This window comes from Neodiprion lecontei, chromosome 7 (genome assembly GCF_021901455.1).
Source record: "Neodiprion lecontei isolate iyNeoLeco1 chromosome 7, iyNeoLeco1.1, whole genome shotgun sequence".
NCBI lineage: Eukaryota > Metazoa > Arthropoda > Insecta > Hymenoptera > Diprionidae > Neodiprion > Neodiprion lecontei.
Window position 1 is genome coordinate 25,560,262 of NC_060266.1, and position 18,424 is coordinate 25,578,685.

At 40.7% G+C, this 18,424-nt stretch overlaps 2 protein-coding genes across 2 annotated transcripts in view; both read left to right on the forward strand.

Annotated features, from left to right (window-relative positions):
* The window catches only part of LOC107223090 (pleckstrin homology-like domain family B member 1), a 29,736-nt gene extending 26,528 nt beyond the window's left edge, over nucleotides 1–3,208 (forward strand). Inside the window, exons 12-13 of the mRNA XM_015662666.2 lie at nucleotides 532–792; nucleotides 2,013–3,208. Of these exons, the coding sequence (XP_015518152.1) occupies nucleotides 532–792; nucleotides 2,013–2,201 (450 nt within the window). The 3' untranslated portion in view covers nucleotides 2,202–3,208. The remainder of the gene's footprint in view (nucleotides 1–531; nucleotides 793–2,012) is intronic.
* Nucleotides 3,209–18,197: 14,989 nt separating this feature from the next.
* Nucleotides 18,198–18,424, forward strand: part of LOC107226750 (cilia- and flagella-associated protein 298) — a 40,082-nt gene continuing 39,855 nt past the window's right edge. The window contains exon 1 of the mRNA XM_015667671.2: nucleotides 18,198–18,405. Within this exon, the coding sequence (XP_015523157.1) occupies nucleotides 18,267–18,405 (139 nt within the window). The 5' untranslated portion in view covers nucleotides 18,198–18,266. The remainder of the gene's footprint in view (nucleotides 18,406–18,424) is intronic.

The following is an 18,424-nucleotide window of genomic DNA, read 5'->3' on the forward strand; positions in this document are numbered from 1 at the left end:
ACGTTTACAAGATCGATGAGAAGTACCCCAGAAAACAAGGAACTTAGCTCTACGCGTAGAAAGAAGCCGTGTGTCATATTCAATCAAATTCAAGTGTATAATTCACAGTCTTTACCTTCAATTTTCTAAATACGTGATTATCGAATAGAAACGTAATGACGGATCTTGTGATCTTCTTAAGTTTAAATAGATTTCTTTACACGGGAGATGAAGAAACGGAAAAATACGATTCGTTGGTTTTGTCGATAAAACAGGAAGACAGATAGACATTCCCCTTATTTTATTAAGCGCGGGAGTTGAGGGACGGATATTCTCAACTAAAAGTGAGTCTCGATGTGAATATTGAAAACTTCGTGATGAGATGAAAATTAACAACTCTTTGGCATTATTATTATTCAAAATAAATCATCCTATCAACTTGGCTACGATTAATTTGTTCCAGATTTTATTTCATCGCAAAGTGTACAATATTACAATAGTACAATATCCCATAACACTTTAGATGCGGGTTTTCATGTAATTCCATTACAGCAGCGACCGCTGACTCGATATTTGCCGATAAAATCGGAATCCCTCGACCTGAGGCACCACATCGAGACGGCCGGACACCAGCTTCAGCTTATCCACGACGTCTCCGTCGACACGACGACATGCTGTGGCTACCTCTCAAAAATGAGCAAGAAATTTCACCACTGGAACAAACGGTGGTTCGTCTTCGACCGGAAGCGGAAAACCTTGTCGTATTACAGTGACAGCTCAGCGAAAAAGGCTCGCGGCCTTGTCTACTTCCAGGTATGAGCGATTTAAATTAAATTGAGGATTTAAATTAATTGGAAGTACCGTCTGGATCGTAAATCGTTGAGACCCATAGATAAGAAAATTGTTTCGGAAAATCTTCTACAGCGTTATTTGTGACAGTCATGGTGGTAAACATGGTGAAAGGATAGCTCGAATTATCCGACATCAACAGTTTGATGAATTGTTCTACAACGAGAACGTTCAAAATACTCGAACCCTGCTGTTTTTCATTCGATTCTAATGTTTTGGGATTATTTTGTCCGCCATAGAGGTTTCTACACATACTGTCGGAAACATTTTTTTACAAACAGTAATCTCCGGATCGGATAAAAATAGATTTTTAAAAGTACGCTACAGCCAATGTTGGTCATCAATGTTTCCACATCAAACACGTGATGTCATGTGGGATTTGTTGAATTTTTCGTGCAAGTGATTTGAAATCAATAACTTTTATTACATTAATTGGTTCAAAAGCAGCAGAGTTTGATCATTTTAGACGTTCTAGCCTACAACCTTTTCTTAAATTATTGATATCTGAGCTTGTGTTATTTGGATTTGCTGAGCATCATTTACGATCACATATTATTGATGTTATTTAACTCGTCTCGCCGTCATTGACACAAATAACACCTTTGCAGCATTTTTAAACGGTTTTTCTTATCTCTTTCTAACTGTCGACCCTGAGGACTCATCCTTGATTTGGGACGGAGTTGACTTTCCGAATTTGAAAAGTTCCGAAAGCGCCGAATTCCGAATTATTTATTAGCGAAACTTGAAGTAAAGAAAACAAACTTTGAAGAATCAACAAAGTTTCGAATGGTCGGAAACCTGATAGAGCAAAATTTCGAAAAATAAAATTTCGATAGGGTAAAATTTGGAAAATTGAAATATACTCACACAGCTTAGTTTACTCAACGAATGGGTGTGAAAATTGAGAACCACCATCGGAACTTTGACTTACTGCAGTTATGCTCTTTCGAAACTTTGCACTTCCGGAACTTTGAGCTTCGGATTTCGGACCATTCGAAACTCGTAAAAGTTTGATTTCTTCACTTTAAGTTTCGCCACCAAAAACTTTGGAATTCGGTGCTTCCGCAACTTTTCAAATTCGGAATGTCAACCCCGCCCCCTTAATTTCGAGCCTGAACCTTGTCACTAACGAACCAAGATATCTCTCGACCGTCGTGATTTACTAACACCGTCTCCAATCGTAGTCCATCGAGGAAGTCTACGTGGACCACTTGAACAGCGTCAGATCGCCGCAGCCATCGCTCACCTTCATCGTCAAGACGTCGGCCCGGCTTTATCACTTGATGGCGCCGAGTCCAGAGGCGATGCGAGTTTGGGTGGACGTCGTTTTCACGGGTGCCGAGGGGTACCACGAGTTCGACCACGGCGTTTGAGGGAAAAGCCGAGCCGACTCGACGGCTGCAGTAATTTATCGTTTTAATTTTTTTTCATCACGACCTTTCGCAAGCACGATCGTTGCGTCGATTTTTGCCTTTCCCTGAAACTTTGGAAAGAAACGCGCTTTCGTCTAATCCCTCCGCCTCTGCAGGTGACTTATCGAGAGGAACCGGAGAAAGCGAAAAAAAGTTTCTAGCGGTGTCCAATTCAGCGACAATAAATTTCATTGTTATCGCGTGTACTGTATATATTGATATATTTACATACCTAATGGGGAAGAAATATATATACTATATTTACACGCATTTTTTACACGTTGTAACCAATGGTGCCACGATTCGTTGATAATAAAAATAATATTAGTAATAACAGTAGTAATAATGGTAATAGTAATAATTATAATATCCGAAGAAGTGTGACGAGGGCATTATTAGATGAATCATGGGTATATGTAATATGTAATTGTGTATAATCAAAGTATTGTTATACACATCGTGTAACAATGAAGAATGAGAAGCGTTTAATTATTGATAATATGGAAAACCTTCCGTGTCTTATACCGAGATAAACGATAGACGAAGTCTTATCATGCTAGTAAATATATATTATCGATATATTATATTATTGTTCTATCGAGTCTGAGAGAATTTTTGATAAATGATAATTTTTACATAAAAAAAGCTATGATCTAGTCTTCCAGTAAGCAAAATAAACAAAGCGGAACAATGAATACAAGTAAAAAGATACATTTTGAGAAAGGGTATTTACAGCAATTAGTTCGAATGAATTATATTTAAGCTGAATTCGTGCAGCTCGCGGTTAGAATGACCAGTTCTTACGTAAATCGTATTATAATAATAAATAATACGACAGGATCAATTATGTATAATTATATATGTAAATGATCTGGAATGAACCAGAAAATGAATTATTTTACCAATATGATTGTACATACTATGTTATACATGAATGTAATAAAGATTAAGATAAGTCACTGTGAAAATTTGCTACTATTGAACCCATACTGTATCCTCGTTCTTGAAAACGTGCATTCAAAGTAGACCCCGATTATAAGTGTTGTAACAAGTACTTGGAGAATGCTTTGGTTGTTAATCTATTGAGATTTGTAATTTGAAGTTGGGATTAAAGTTGCGCGATTGTTATTTGAAGGATGAAATGGATGTTGGTTTGTTAGAATTGGTTAAAAAGTAATCGTGATAAGAGAGATTCGAAGTATATTTGAGGGGAGATGAAATACAAGTGAGTCTGATTTGAAGGGTATGGATGCGAGGAAGATGCAAAAAATCAGGAAATAAGAAAACAAGATTGACTATGTGGGGGTGATGATGAATCGATGGTCGAATCCTCGATGGAGTCGAATTGGTATGGAATGACTAACATGTAACGTTGAAGAGGATGAGTTCGATTTGTTGTGACATAAATGGATAATACAGTGTGTACATTAGGAAGAAAATGCACATCACATTTGCAGTCATATTTTAAAGACGTGGCTGGGACTAGCAATCGTAATAAAATCAAGTAATTTTCGGCGAAAATCCGAATCAGTTTGCGTTACTTTTTTTTGGCGATAGATTTTTTGTACGTAAGCCAATCTGTGTGACCCTACCTGACTAATTGGAGCCTCAGAAACTCACAAAACGCAGCGAAAATAGCGTTGGTCCAACAAAAGAGAAATGGCGAGCGAAAAAGCACCTGCTGAAAAATGTCGAAAACACAGGTTCTCGTTTTTTGGTTGTAACTTTTGATGCGTTGATCGCAGCGTATTGGGACTGCGCCCAATCGATTTCTCTCGCAAAATGACGTCAGAATAGTGCCACGATTGATTTATTCCAGCACTTTTCAAAATCGCGAAAATTTTCGCCAAAAATACAAAGCCTTGCTGTTTTTTTGGGCGAAAAACTTTTAGTCTCCGATTCGATTTGTATGACCCTTTTCTGACCAATTGGACCCCCAGGAACTCAGAAAACGCAGCGAAAACAGCGTGGGATCAACAGGAGAGAAATTACGACGGAAAAAGCACCTGCTGAAAAATGTCGAAATCACAGGTTTTCGTTTTTTGGCTGTAAATTTTGATGCGTTGATCGCAGCGTATTGGGACTGCGCCCAATCGATTTCTCTTGCAAAATTACGTCAGAATAGTGCCACGATTAATTTATTCCAGCACTTTTCAAAATCGCGAAAATTTTCGCCAAAAATACAAAGGGGTAAGCCTTGCTGTTTTTTTGGGCGAAAAACTTTTAGTCTCCGATTCGATTTGTATGACCCTTTTCTGACCAATTGGACCCCCAGGAACTCAGAAAACGCAGCGAAAACAGCGTGGGATCAACAGGAGAGAAATTACGACGGAAAAAGCACCTGCTGAAAAATGTCGAAATCACAGGTTTTCGTTTTTTGGCTGTAAATTTTGATGCGTTGATCGCAGCGTATTGGGACTGCGCCCAATCGATTTCTCTTGCAAAATTACGTCAGAATAGTGCCACGATTAATTTATTCCAGCACTTTTCAAAATCGCGAAAATTTTCGCCAAAAATACAAAGGGGTAAGCCCTGCTGTTTTTTTGGGCGAAAAACTTTTAGTCTCCGATTCGATTTGTATGACCCTTTTCTGACCAATTGGACCCCCAGGAACTCAGAAAACGCAGCGAAAACAGCGTGGGATCAACAGGAGAGAAATTACGACGGAAAAAGCACCTGCTGAAAAATGTCGAAATCACAGGTTTTCGTTTTTTGGCTGTAAATTTTGATGCGTTGATCGCAGCGTATTGGGACTGCGCCCAATCGATTTCTCTTGCAAAATTACGTCAGAATAGTGCCACGATTAATTTATTCCAGCACTTTTCAAAATCGCGAAAATTTTCGCCAAAAATACAAAGGGGTAAGCCTTGCTGTTTTTTTGGGCGAAAAACTTTTAGTCTCCGATTCGATTTGTATGACCCTTTTCTGACCAATTGGACCCCCAGGAACTCAGAAAACGCAGCGAAAACAGCGTGGGATCAACAGGAGAGAAATTACGACGGAAAAAGCACCTGCTGAAAAATGTCGAAATCACAGGTTTTCGTTTTTTGGCTGTAAATTTTGATGCGTTGATCGCAGCGTATTGGGACTGCGCCCAATCGATTTCTCTTGCAAAATTACGTCAGAATAGTGCCACGATTAATTTATTCCAGCACTTTTCAAAATCGCGAAAATTTTCGCCAAAAATACAAAGGGGTAAGCCTTGCTGTTTTTTTGGGCGAAAAACTTTTAGTCTCCGATTCGATTTGTATGACCCTTTTCTGACCAATTGGACCCCCAGGAACTCAGAAAACGCAGCGAAAACAGCGTGGGATCAACAGGAGAGAAATTACGACGGAAAAAGCACCTGTTGAAAAATGTCGAAATCACAGGTTTTCGTTTTTTGGCTGTAAATTTTGATGCGTTGATCGCAGCGTATTGGGACTGCGCCCAATCGATTTCTCTTGCAAAATTACGTCAGAATAGTGCCACGATTAATTTATTCCAGCACTTTTCAAAATCGCGAAAATTTTCGCCAAAAATACAAAGGGGTAAGCCTTGCTGTTTTTTTGAGCGAAAAACTTTTAGTCTCCGATTCGATTTGTATGACCCTTTTCTGACCAATTGGACCCCCAGGAACTCAGAAAACGCAGCGAAAACAGCGTGGGATCAACAGGAGAGAAATTACGACGGAAAAAGCACCTGCTGAAAAATGTCGAAATCACAGGTTTTCGTTTTTTGGCTGTAAATTTTGATGCGTTGATCGCAGCGTATTGGGACTGCGCCCAATCGATTTCTCTTGCAAAATTACGTCAGAATAGTGCCACGATTAATTTATTCCAGCACTTTTCAAAATCGCGAAAATTTTCGCCAAAAATACAAAGGGGTAAGCCTTGCTGTTTTTTTGGGCGAAAAACTTTTAGTCTCCGATTCGATTTGTATGACCCTTTTCTGACCAATTAGACCCCCAGGAACTCAGAAAACGCAGCGAAAACAGCGTGGGATCAACAGGAGAGAAATTACGACGGAAAAAGCACCTGCTGAAAAATGTCGAAATCACAGGTTTTCGTTTTTTGGCTGTAAATTTTGATGCGTTGATCGCAGCGTATTGGGACTGCGCCCAATCGATTTCTATTGCAAAATTACGTCAGAATAGTGCCACGATTGATTTATTCCAGCTCTTTTCAAAATCGCGAAAATTTTCGCCAAAAATACAAAGGGGTAAGCCTTGCTGTTTTTTCGGGCGAAAAACTTTTAGTCTCCGATTTGATTTGTATGACCCTTTTCTGACCAATTGGACCCCCAGGAACTCAGAAAACGCAGCGAAAACAGCGTGGGATCAACAGGAGAGAAATTACGACGGAAAAAGCACCTGCTGAAAAATGTCGAAATCACAGGTTTTCGTTTTTTGGCTGTAAATTTTGATGCGTTGATCGCAGCGTATTGGGACTGCGCCCAATCGATTTCTCTTGCAAAATTACGTCAGAATAGTGCCACGATTAATTTATTCCAGCACTTTTCAAAATCGCGAAAATTTTCGCCAAAAATACAAAGGGGTAAGCCTTGCTGTTTTTTTGGGCGAAAAACTTTTAGTCTCCGATTCGATTTGTATGACCCTTTTCTGACCAATTGGACCCCCAGGAACTCAGAAAACGCAGCGAAAACAGCGTGGGATCAACAGGAGAGAAATTACGACGGAAAAAGCACCTGCTGAAAAATGTCGAAATCACAGGTTTTCGTTTTTTGGCTGTAAATTTTGATGCGTTGATCGCAGCGTATTGGGACTGCGCCCAATCGATTTCTCTTGCAAAATTACGTCAGAATAGTGCCACGATTAATTTATTCCAGCACTTTTCAAAATCGCGAAAATTTTCGCCAAAAATACAAAGGGGTAAGCCTTGCTGTTTTTTTGAGCGAAAAACTTTTAGTCTCCGATTCGATTTGTATGACCCTTTTCTGACCAATTGGACCCCCAGGAACTCAGAAAACGCAGCGAAAACAGCGTGGGATCAACAGGAGAGAAATTACGACGGAAAAAGCACCTGCTGAAAAATGTCGAAATCACAGGTTTTCGTTTTTTGGCTGTAAATTTTGATGCGTTGATCGCAGCGTATTGGGACTGCGCCCAATCGATTTCTCTTGCAAAATTACGTCAGAATAGTGCCACGATTAATTTATTCCAGCACTTTTCAAAATCGCGAAAATTTTCGCCAAAAATACAAAGGGGTAAGCCTTGCTGTTTTTTTGGGCGAAAAACTTTTAGTCTCCGATTCGATTTGTATGACCCTTTTCTGACCAATTAGACCCCCAGGAACTCAGAAAACGCAGCGAAAACAGCGTGGGATCAACAGGAGAGAAATTACGACGGAAAAAGCACCTGTTGAAAAATGTCGAAATCACGGGTTTTCGTTTTTTGGCTGTAAATTTTGATGCGTTGATCGCAGCGTATTGGGACTGCGCCCAATCGATTTCTCTTGCAAAATTACGTCAGAATAGTGCCACGATTAATTTATTCCAGCACTTTTCAAAATCGCGAAAATTTTCGCCAAAAATACAAAGGGGTAAGCCTTGCTGTTTTTTTGAGCGAAAAACTTTTAGTCTCCGATTCGATTTGTATGACCCTTTTCTGACCAATTGGACCCCCAGGAACTCAGAAAACGCAGCGAAAACAGCGTGGGATCAACAGGAGAGAAATTACGACGGAAAAAGCACCTGCTGAAAAATGTCGAAATCACAGGTTTTCGTTTTTTGGCTGTAAATTTTGATGCGTTGATCGCAGCGTATTGGGACTGCGCCCAATCGATTTCTCTTGCAAAATTACGTCAGAATAGTGCCACGATTAATTTATTCCAGCACTTTTCAAAATCGCGAAAATTTTCGCCAAAAATACAAAGGGGTAAGCCTTGCTGTTTTTTTGGGCGAAAAACTTTTAGTCTCCGATTCGATTTGTATGACCCTTTTCTGACCAATTAGACCCCCAGGAACTCAGAAAACGCAGCGAAAACAGCGTGGGATCAACAGGAGAGAAATTACGACGGAAAAAGCACCTGCTGAAAAATGTCGAAATCACAGGTTTTCGTTTTTTGGCTGTAAATTTTGATGCGTTGATCGCAGCGTATTGGGACTGCGCCCAATCGATTTCTATTGCAAAATTACGTCAGAATAGTGCCACGATTGATTTATTCCAGCTCTTTTCAAAATCGCGAAAATTTTCGCCAAAAATACAAAGGGGTAAGCCTTGCTGTTTTTTCGGGCGAAAAACTTTTAGTCTCCGATTCGATTTGTATGACCCTTTTCTGACCAATTGGACCCCCAGGAACTCAGAAAACGCAGCGAAAACAGCGTGGGATCAACAGGAGAGAAATTACGACGGAAAAAGCACCTGCTGAAAAATGTCGAAATCACAGGTTTTCGTTTTTTGGCTGTAAATTTTGATGCGTTGATCGCAGCGTATTGGGACTGCGCCCAATCGATTTCTCTTGCAAAATTACGTCAGAATAGTGCCACGATTAATTTATTCCAGCACTTTTCAAAATCGCGAAAATTTTCGCCAAAAATACAAAGGGGTAAGCCTTGCTGTTTTTTTGGGCGAAAAACTTTTAGTCTCCGATTCGATTTGTATGACCCTTTTCTGACCAATTGGACCCCCAGGAACTCAGAAAACGCAGCGAAAACAGCGTGGGATCAACAGGAGAGAAATTACGACGGAAAAAGCACCTGCTGAAAAATGTCGAAATCACAGGTTTTCGTTTTTTGGCTGTAAATTTTGATGCGTTGATCGCAGCGTATTGGGACTGCGCCCAATCGATTTCTCTTGCAAAATTACGTCAGAATAGTGCCACGATTAATTTATTCCAGCACTTTTCAAAATCGCGAAAATTTTCGCCAAAAATACAAAGGGGTAAGCCTTGCTGTTTTTTTGAGCGAAAAACTTTTAGTCTCCGATTCGATTTGTATGACCCTTTTCTGACCAATTGGACCCCCAGGAACTCAGAAAACGCAGCGAAAACAGCGTGGGATCAACAGGAGAGAAATTACGACGGAAAAAGCACCTGCTGAAAAATGTCGAAATCACAGGTTTTCGTTTTTTGGCTGTAAATTTTGATGCGTTGATCGCAGCGTATTGGGACTGCGCCCAATCGATTTCTCTTGCAAAATTACGTCAGAATAGTGCCACGATTAATTTATTCCAGCACTTTTCAAAATCGCGAAAATTTTCGCCAAAAATACAAAGGAGTAAGCCTTGCTGTTTTTTTGGGCGAAAAACTTTTAGTCTCCGATTCGATTTGTATGACCCTTTTCTGACCAATTAGACCCCCAGGAACTCAGAAAACGCAGCGAAAACAGCGTGGGATCAACAGGAGAGAAATTACGACGGAAAAAGCACCTGTTGAAAAATGTCGAAATCACGGGTTTTCGTTTTTTGGCTGTAAATTTTGATGCGTTGATCGCAGCGTATTGGGACTGCGCCCAATCGATTTCTCTTGCAAAATTACGTCAGAATAGTGCCACGATTAATTTATTCCAGCACTTTTCAAAATCGCGAAAATTTTCGCCAAAAATACAAAGGGTTAAGCCTTGCTGTTTTTTCGGGCGAAAAACTTTTAGTCTCCGATTTGATTTGTATGACCCTTTTCTGACCAATTGGACCCCCAGGAACTCAGAAAACGCAGCGAAAACAGCGTGGGATCAACAGGAGAGAAATTACGACGGAAAAAGCACCTGCTGAAAAATGTCGAAATCACAGGTTTTCGTTTTTTGGCTGTAAATTTTGATGCGTTGATCGCAGCGTATTGGGACTGCGCCCAATCGATTTCTCTTGCAAAATTACGTCAGAATAGTGCCACGATTAATTTATTCCAGCACTTTTCAAAATCGCGAAAATTTTCGCCAAAAATACAAAGGGGTAAGCCTTGCTGTTTTTTTGGGCGAAAAACTTTTAGTCTCCGATTCGATTTGTATGACCCTTTTCTGACCAATTGGACCCCCAGGAACTCAGAAAACGCAGCGAAAACAGCGTGGGATCAACAGGAGAGAAATTACGACGGAAAAAGCACCTGCTGAAAAATGTCGAAATCACAGGTTTTCGTTTTTTGGCTGTAAATTTTGATGCGTTGATCGCAGTGTATTGGGACTGCGCCCAATCGATTTCTCTTGCAAAATTACGTCAGAATAGTGCCACGATTAATTTATTCCAGCACTTTTCAAAATCGCGAAAATTTTCGCCAAAAATACAAAGGGGTAAGCCTTGCTGTTTTTTTGGGCGAAAAACTTTTAGTCTCCGATTCGATTTGTATGACCCTTTTCTGACCAATTGGACCCCCAGGAACTCAGAAAACGCAGCGAAAACAGCGTGGGATCAACAGGAGAGAAATTACGACGGAAAAAGCACCTGCTGAAAAATGTCGAAATCACAGGTTTTCGTTTTTTGGCTGTAAATTTTGATGCGTTGATCGCAGCGTATTGGGACTGCGCCCAATCGATTTCTCTTGCAAAATTACGTCACAATAGTGCCACGATTAATTTATTCCAGCACTTTTCAAAATCGCGAAAATTTTCGCCAAAAATACAAAGGGGTAAGCCTTGCTGTTTTTTTGGGCGAAAAACTTTTAGTCTCCGATTCGATTTGTATGACCCTTTTCTGACCAATTGGACCCCCAGGAACTCAGACAACACAGCGAAAACAGCGTGGGATCAACAGGAGAGAAATTACGACGGAAAAAGCACCTGCTGAAAAATGTCGAAATCACAGGTTTTCGTTTTTTGGCTGTAAATTTTGATGCGTTGATCGCAGCGTATTGTGACTGCGCCCAATCGATTTCTCTTGCAAAATTACGTCAGAATAGTGCCACGATTAATTTATTCCAGCACTTTTCAAAATCGCGAAAATTTTCGCCAAAAATACAAAGGGGTAAGCCTTGCTGTTTTTTTGGGCGAAAAACTTTTAGTCTCCGATTCGATTTGTATGACCCTTTTCTGACCAATTGGACCCCCAGGAACTCAGAAAACGCAGCGAAAACAGCGTGGGATCAACAGGAGAGAAATTACGACGGAAAAAGCACCTGCTGAAAAATGTCGAAATCACAGGTTTTCGTTTTTTGGCTGTAAATTTTGATGCGTTGATCGCAGCGTATTGGGACTGCGCCCAATCGATTTCTCTAGCAAAATTACGTCAGAATAGTGCCACGATTAATTTATTCCAGCACTTTTCAAAATCGCGAAAATTTTCGCCAAAAATACAAAGGGGTAAGCCTTGCTGTTTTTTTGGGCGAAAAACTTTTAGTCTCCGATTCGATTTGTATGACCCTTTTCTGACCAATTGGACCCCCAGGAACTCAGAAAACGCAGCGAAAACAGCGTGGGATCAACAGGAGAGAAATTACGACGGAAAAAGCACCTGCTGAAAAATGTCGAAATCACAGGTTTTCGTTTTTTGGCTGTAAATTTTGATGCGTTGATCGCAGCGTATTGTGACTGCGCCCAATCGATTTCTCTTGCAAAATTACGTCAGAATAGTGCCACGATTAATTTATTCCAGCACTTTTCAAAATCGCGAAAATTTTCGCCAAAAATACAAAGGGGCAAGCCTTGCTGTTTTTTTGGGCGAAAAACTTTTAGTCTCCGATTCGATTTGTATGACCCTTTTCTGACCAATTGGACCCCCAGGAACTCAGAAAACGCAGCGAAAACAGCGTGGGATCAACAGGAGAGAAATTACGACGGAAAAAGCACCTGCTGAAAAATGTCGAAATCACAGGTTTTCGTTTTTTGGCTGTAAATTTTGATGCGTTGATCGCAGCGTATTGGGACTGCGCCCAATCGATTTCTCTTGCAAAATTACGTCAGAATAGTGCCACGATTAATTTATTCCAGCACTTTTCAAAATCGCGAAAATTTTCGCCAAAAATACAAAGGGTTAAGCCTTGCTGTTTTTTCGGGCGAAAAACTTTTAGTCTCCGATTCGATTTGTATGACCCTTTTCTGACCAATTGGACCCCCAGGAACTCAGAAAACGCAGCGAAAACAGCGTGGGATCAACAGGAGAGAAATTACGACGGAAAAAGCACCTGCTGAAAAATGTCGAAATCACAGGTTTTCGTTTTTTGGCTGTAAATTTTGATGCGTTGATCGCAGCGTATTGGGACTGCGCCCAATCGATTTCTCTTGCAAAATTACGTCAGAATAGTGCCACGATTAATTTATTCCAGCACTTTTCAAAATCGCGAAAATTTTCGCCAAAAATACAAAGGGGTAAGCCTTGCTGTTTTTTTGGGCGAAAAACTTTTAGTCTCCGATTCGATTTGTATGACCCTTTTCTGACCAATTGGACCCCCAGGAACTCAGAAAACGCAGCGAAAACAGCGTGGGATCAACAGGAGAGAAATTACGACGGAAAAAGCACCTGCTGAAAAATGTCGAAATCACAGGTTTTCGTTTTTTGGCTGTAAATTTTGATGCGTTGATCGCAGCGTATTGGGACTGCGCCCAATCGATTTCTCTTGCAAAATTACGTCGGAATAGTGCCACGATTAATTTATTCCAGCACTTTTCAAAATCGCGAAAATTTTCGCCAAAAATACAAAGGGGTAAGCCTTGCTGTTTTTTTGGGCGAAAAACTTTTAGTCTCCGATTCGATTTGTATGACCCTTTTCTGACCAATTGGACCCCCAGGAACTCAGAAAACGCAGCGAAAACAGCGTGGGATCAACAGGAGAGAAATTACGACGGAAAAAGCACCTGCTGAAAAATGTCGAAATCACAGGTTTTCGTTTTTTGGCTGTAAATTTTGATGCGTTGATCGCAGCGTATTGGGACTGCGCCCAATCGATTTCTCTTGCAAAATTACGTCAGAATAGTGCCACGATTAATTTATTCCAGCACTTTTCAAAATCGCGAAAATTTTCGCCAAAAATACAAAGGGGTAAGCCTTGCTGTTTTTTTGGGCGAAAAACTTTTAGTCTCCGATTCGATTTGTATGACCCTTTTCTGACCAATTGGACCCCCAGGAACTCAGAAAACGCAGCGAAAACAGCGTGGGATCAACAGGAGAGAAATTACGACGGAAAAAGCACCTGCTGAAAAATGTCGAAATCACAGGTTTTCGTTTTTTGGCTGTAAATTTTGATGCGTTGATCGCAGCGTATTGTGACTGCGCCCAATCGATTTCTCTTGCAAAATTACGTCAGAATAGTGCCACGATTAATTTATTCCAGCACTTTTCAAAATCGCGAAAATTTTCGCCAAAAATACAAAGGGGTAAGCCTTGTTGTTTTTTTGGGCGAAAAACTTTTAGTCTCCGATTCGATTTGTATGACCCTTTTCTGACCAATTGGACCCCCAGGAACTCAGAAAACGCAGCGAAAACAGCGTGGGATCAACAGGAGAGAAATTACGACGGAAAAAGCACCTGCTGAAAAATGTCGAAATCACAGGTTTTCGTTTTTTGGCTGTAAATTTTGATGCGTTGATCGCAGCGTATTGGGACTGTGCCCAATCGATTTCTCTTGCAAAATTACGTCAGAATAGTGCCACGATTAATTAATTCCAGCACTTTTCAAAATCGCGAAAATTTTCGCCAAAAATACAAAGGGGTAAGCCTTGCTGTTTTTTTGGGCGAAAAACTTTTAGTCTCCGATTCGATTTGTATGACCCTTTTCTGACCAATTGGACCCCCAGGAACTCAGAAAACGCAGCGAAAACAGCGTGGGATCAACAGGAGAGAAATTACGACGGAAAAAGCACCTGCTGAAAAATGTCGAAATCACAGGTTTTCGTTTTTTGGCTGTAAATTTTGATGCGTTGATCGCAGCGTATTGTGACTGCGCCCAATCGATTTCTCTTGCAAAATTACGTCAGAATAGTGCCACGATTAATTTATTCCAGCACTTTTCAAAATCGCGAAAATTTTCGCCAAAAATACAAAGGGGTAAGCCTTGCTGTTTTTTTGGGCGAAAAACTTTTAGTCTCCGATTCGATTTGTATGACCCTTTTCTGACCAATTGGACCCCCAGGAACTCAGAAAACGCAGCGAAAACAGCGTGGGATCAACAGGAGAGAAATTACGACGGAAAAAGCACCTGCTGAAAAATGTCGAAATCACAGGTTTTCGTTTTTTGGCTGTAAATTTTGATGCGTTGATCGCAGCGTATTGGGACTGCGCCCAATCGATTTCTCTTGCAAAATTACGTCAGAATAGTGCCACGATTAATTTATTCCAGCACTTTTCAAAATCGCGAAAATTTTCGCCAAAAATACAAAGGGGTAAGCCTTGCTGTTTTTTCGGGCAAAAAACTTTTAGTCTCCGATTCGATTTGTATGACCCTTTTCTGACCAATTGGACCCCCAGGAACTCAGAAAACGCAGCGAAAACAGCGTGGGATCAACAGGAGAGAAATTACGACGGAAAAAGCACCTGCTGAAAAATGTCGAAATCACAGGTTTTCGTTTTTTGGCTGTAAATTTTGATGCGTTGATCGCAGCGTATTGGGACTGTGCCCAATCGATTTCTCTTGCAAAATTACGTCAGAATAGTGCCACGATTAATTAATTCCAGCACTTTTCAAAATCGCGAAAATTTTCGCCAAAAATACAAAGGGGTAAGCCTTGCTGTTTTTTTGGGCGAAAAACTTTTAGTCTCCGATTCGATTTGTATGACCCTTTTCTGACCAATTGGACCCCCAGGAACTCAGAAAACGCAGCGAAAACAGCGTGGGATCAACAGGAGAGAAATTACGACGGAAAAAGCACCTGCTGAAAAATGTCGAAATCACAGGTTTTCGTTTTTTGGCTGTAAATTTTGATGCGTTGATCGCAGCGTATTGGGACTGCGCCCAATCGATTTCTCTTGCAAAATTACGTCAGAATAGTGCCACGATCAATTTATTCCAGCACTTTTCAAAATCGCGAAAATTTTCGCCAAAAATACAAAGGGGTAAGCCTTGCTGTTTTTTTGGGCGAAAAACTTTTAGTCTCCGATTCGATTTGTATGACCCTTTTCTGACCAATTGGACCCCCAGGAACTCAGACAACGCAGCGAAAACAGCGTGGGATAAACAGGAGAGAAATTACGACGGAAAAAGCACCTGCTGAAAAATGTCGAAATCACAGGTTTTCGTTTTTTGGCTGTAAATTTTGATGCGTTGATCGCAGCGTATTGTGACTGCGCCCAATCGATTTCTCTTGCAAAATTACGTCAGAATAGTGCCACGATTAATTTATTCCAGCACTTTTCAAAATCGCGAAAATTTTCGCCAAAAATACAAAGGGGTAAGCCTTGCTGTTTTTTCGGGCGAAAAACTTTTAGTCTCCGATTCGATTTGTATGACCCTTTTCTGACCAATTGGACCCCCAGGAACTCAGAAAACGCAGCGAAAACAGCGTGGGATCAACAGGAGAGAAATTACGACGGAAAAAGCACCTGTTGAAAAATGTCGAAATCACAGGTTTTCGTTTTTTGGCTGTAAATTTTGATGCGTTGATCGCAGCGTATTGGGACTGCGCCCAATCGATTTCTCTTGCAAAATTACGTCAGAATAGTGCCACGATTAATTTATTCCAGCACTTTTCAAAATCGCGAAAATTTTCGCCAAAAATACAAAGGGGCAAGCCATGCTGTTTTTTTGGGCGAAAAACTTTTAGTCTCCGATTCGATTTGTATGACCCTTTTCTGACCAATTGGACCCCCAGGAACTCAGAAAACGCAGCGAAAACAGCGTGGGATCAACAGGAGAGAAATTACGACGGAAAAAGCACCTGCTGAAAAATGTCGAAATCACAGGTTTTCGTTTTTTGGCTGTAAATTTTGATGCGTTGATCGCAGCGTATTGTGACTGCGCCCAATCGATTTCTCTTGCAAAATTACGTCAGAATAGTGCCACGATTAATTTATTCCAGCACTTTTCAAAATCGCGAAAATTTTCGCCAAAAATACAAAGGGGTAAGCCTTGCTGTTTTTTCGGGCAAAAAACTTTTAGTCTCCGATTCGATTTGTATGACCCTTTTCTGACCAATTGGACCCCCAGGAACTCAGAAAACGCAGCGAAAACAGCGTGGGATCAACAGGAGAGAAATTACGACGGAAAAAGCACCTGCTGAAAAATGTCGAAATCACAGGTTTTCGTTTTTTGGCTGTAAATTTTGATACGTTGATCGCAGCGTATTGGGACTGCGCCCAATCGATTTCTCTTGCAAAATTACGTCAGAATAGTGCCACGATTAATTCATTCCAGCACTTTTCAAAATCGCGAAAATTTTCGCCAAAAATACAAAGGGGTAAGCCTTGCTGTTTTTTTGGGCGAAAAACTTTTAGTCTCCGATTCGATTTGTATGACCCTTTTCTGACCAATTGGACCCCCAGGAACTCAGAAAACGCAGCGAAAACAGCGTGGGATCAACAGGAGAGAAATTACGACGGAAAAAGCACCTGCTGAAAAATGTCGAAATCACAGGTTTTCGTTTTTTGGCTGTAAATTTTGATGCGTTGATCGCAGCGTATTGGGACTGCGCCCAATCGATTTCTCTTGCAAAATTACGTCAGAATAGTGCCACGATTAATTTATTCCAGCACTTTTCAAAATCGCGAAAATTTTCGCCAAAAATACAAAGGGGTAAGCCTTGCTGTTTTTTTGGGCGAAAAACTTTTAGTCTCCGATTCGATTTGTATGACCCTTTTCTGACCAATTGGACCCCCAGGAACTCAGACAACGCAGCGAAAACAGCGTGGGATCAACAGGAGAGAAATTACGACGGAAAAAGCACCTGCTGAAAAATGTCGAAATCACAGGTTTTCGTTTTTTGGCTGTAAATTTTGATGCGTTGATCGCAGCGTATTGGGACTGCGCCCAATCGATTTCTCTTGCAAAATTACGTCAGAATAGTGCCACGATTAATTTATTCCAGCACTTTTCAAAATCGCGAAAATTTTCGCCAAAAATACAAAGGGGTAAGCCTTGCTGTTTTTTCGGGCGAAAAACTTTTAGTCTCCGATTCGATTTGTATGACCCTTTTCTGACCAATTGGACCCCCAGGAACTCATAAAACGCAGCGAAAACAGCGTGGGATCAACAGGAGAGAAATTACGACGGAAAAAGCACCTGCTGAAAAATGTCGAAATCACAGGTTTTCGTTTTTTGGCTGTAAATTTTGATGCGTTGATCGCAGCGTATTGGGACTGCGCCCAATCGATTTCTCTTGCAAAATTACGTCAGAATAGTGCCACGATTAATTTATTCCAGCACTTTTCAAAATCGCGAAAATTTTCGCCAAAAATACAAAGGGGTAAGCCTTGCTGTTTTTTCGGGCGAAAAACTTTTAGTCTCCGATTCGATTTGTATGACCCTTTTCTGACCAATTGGACCCCCAGGAACTCAGAAAACGCAGCGAAAACAGCGTGGGATCAACAGGAGAGAAATTACGACGGAAAAAGCACCTGCTGAAAAATTTCGAAATCACAGGTTTTCGTTTTTTGGCTGTAAATTTTGATGCGTTGATCGCAGCGTATTGTGACTGCGCCCAATCGATTTCTCTTGCAAAATCACGGCCGAACAGTGCATGAAAGAATTTATTCCAGCACTTTTCAAAATTGCAAACTTATTCTGCAGTATCCAACCTCCCTTCAATACTCTATTCATCATACCTTTTGAGTCTGCAATCTATAATCGGTCTTGAACCTCTCGTTAGATATGAATATTACCTTTTATTTCGCATTCCAGAGTATCGCGATTGTTTGACTTTCGTTCATTATTTTACCATACATGTTGCACTGAGGCATCTCACTGTTTAGAAAACTAGCTTGTTAGATCAATGCTCCACGGTCGCTATAGTTACGTATATCATCCGTACACACGTCACACTGCATACTGGCGCTCACTCAGTTGTTTACTTCAATTCTTCCTGCACATGAATTTGACATCAGCTTGACGCCAAGGGGCCTGTGATTTAACCAATAAAGTGTTAGTTGTTAAGATTATTCGTATTTCATCTTGCTGTCAAAGGATCACGTCAACTTGAATATCCACTTTGCTTACTCGTTTCTTCTATATCTGTGCAATGGTTCGGCTGCAAGTAAAGAAAGGAGATGAAACTCAATTTCTGTTTGACACCAGCGTCGAGACTAGTGTCGATGAGGTGATTAGCGACGTTACGACCATTTACAACGGTCGTTTAAAAGTCTCGAGAATTTGCTATGGTAAAAATGCGTTACAAGA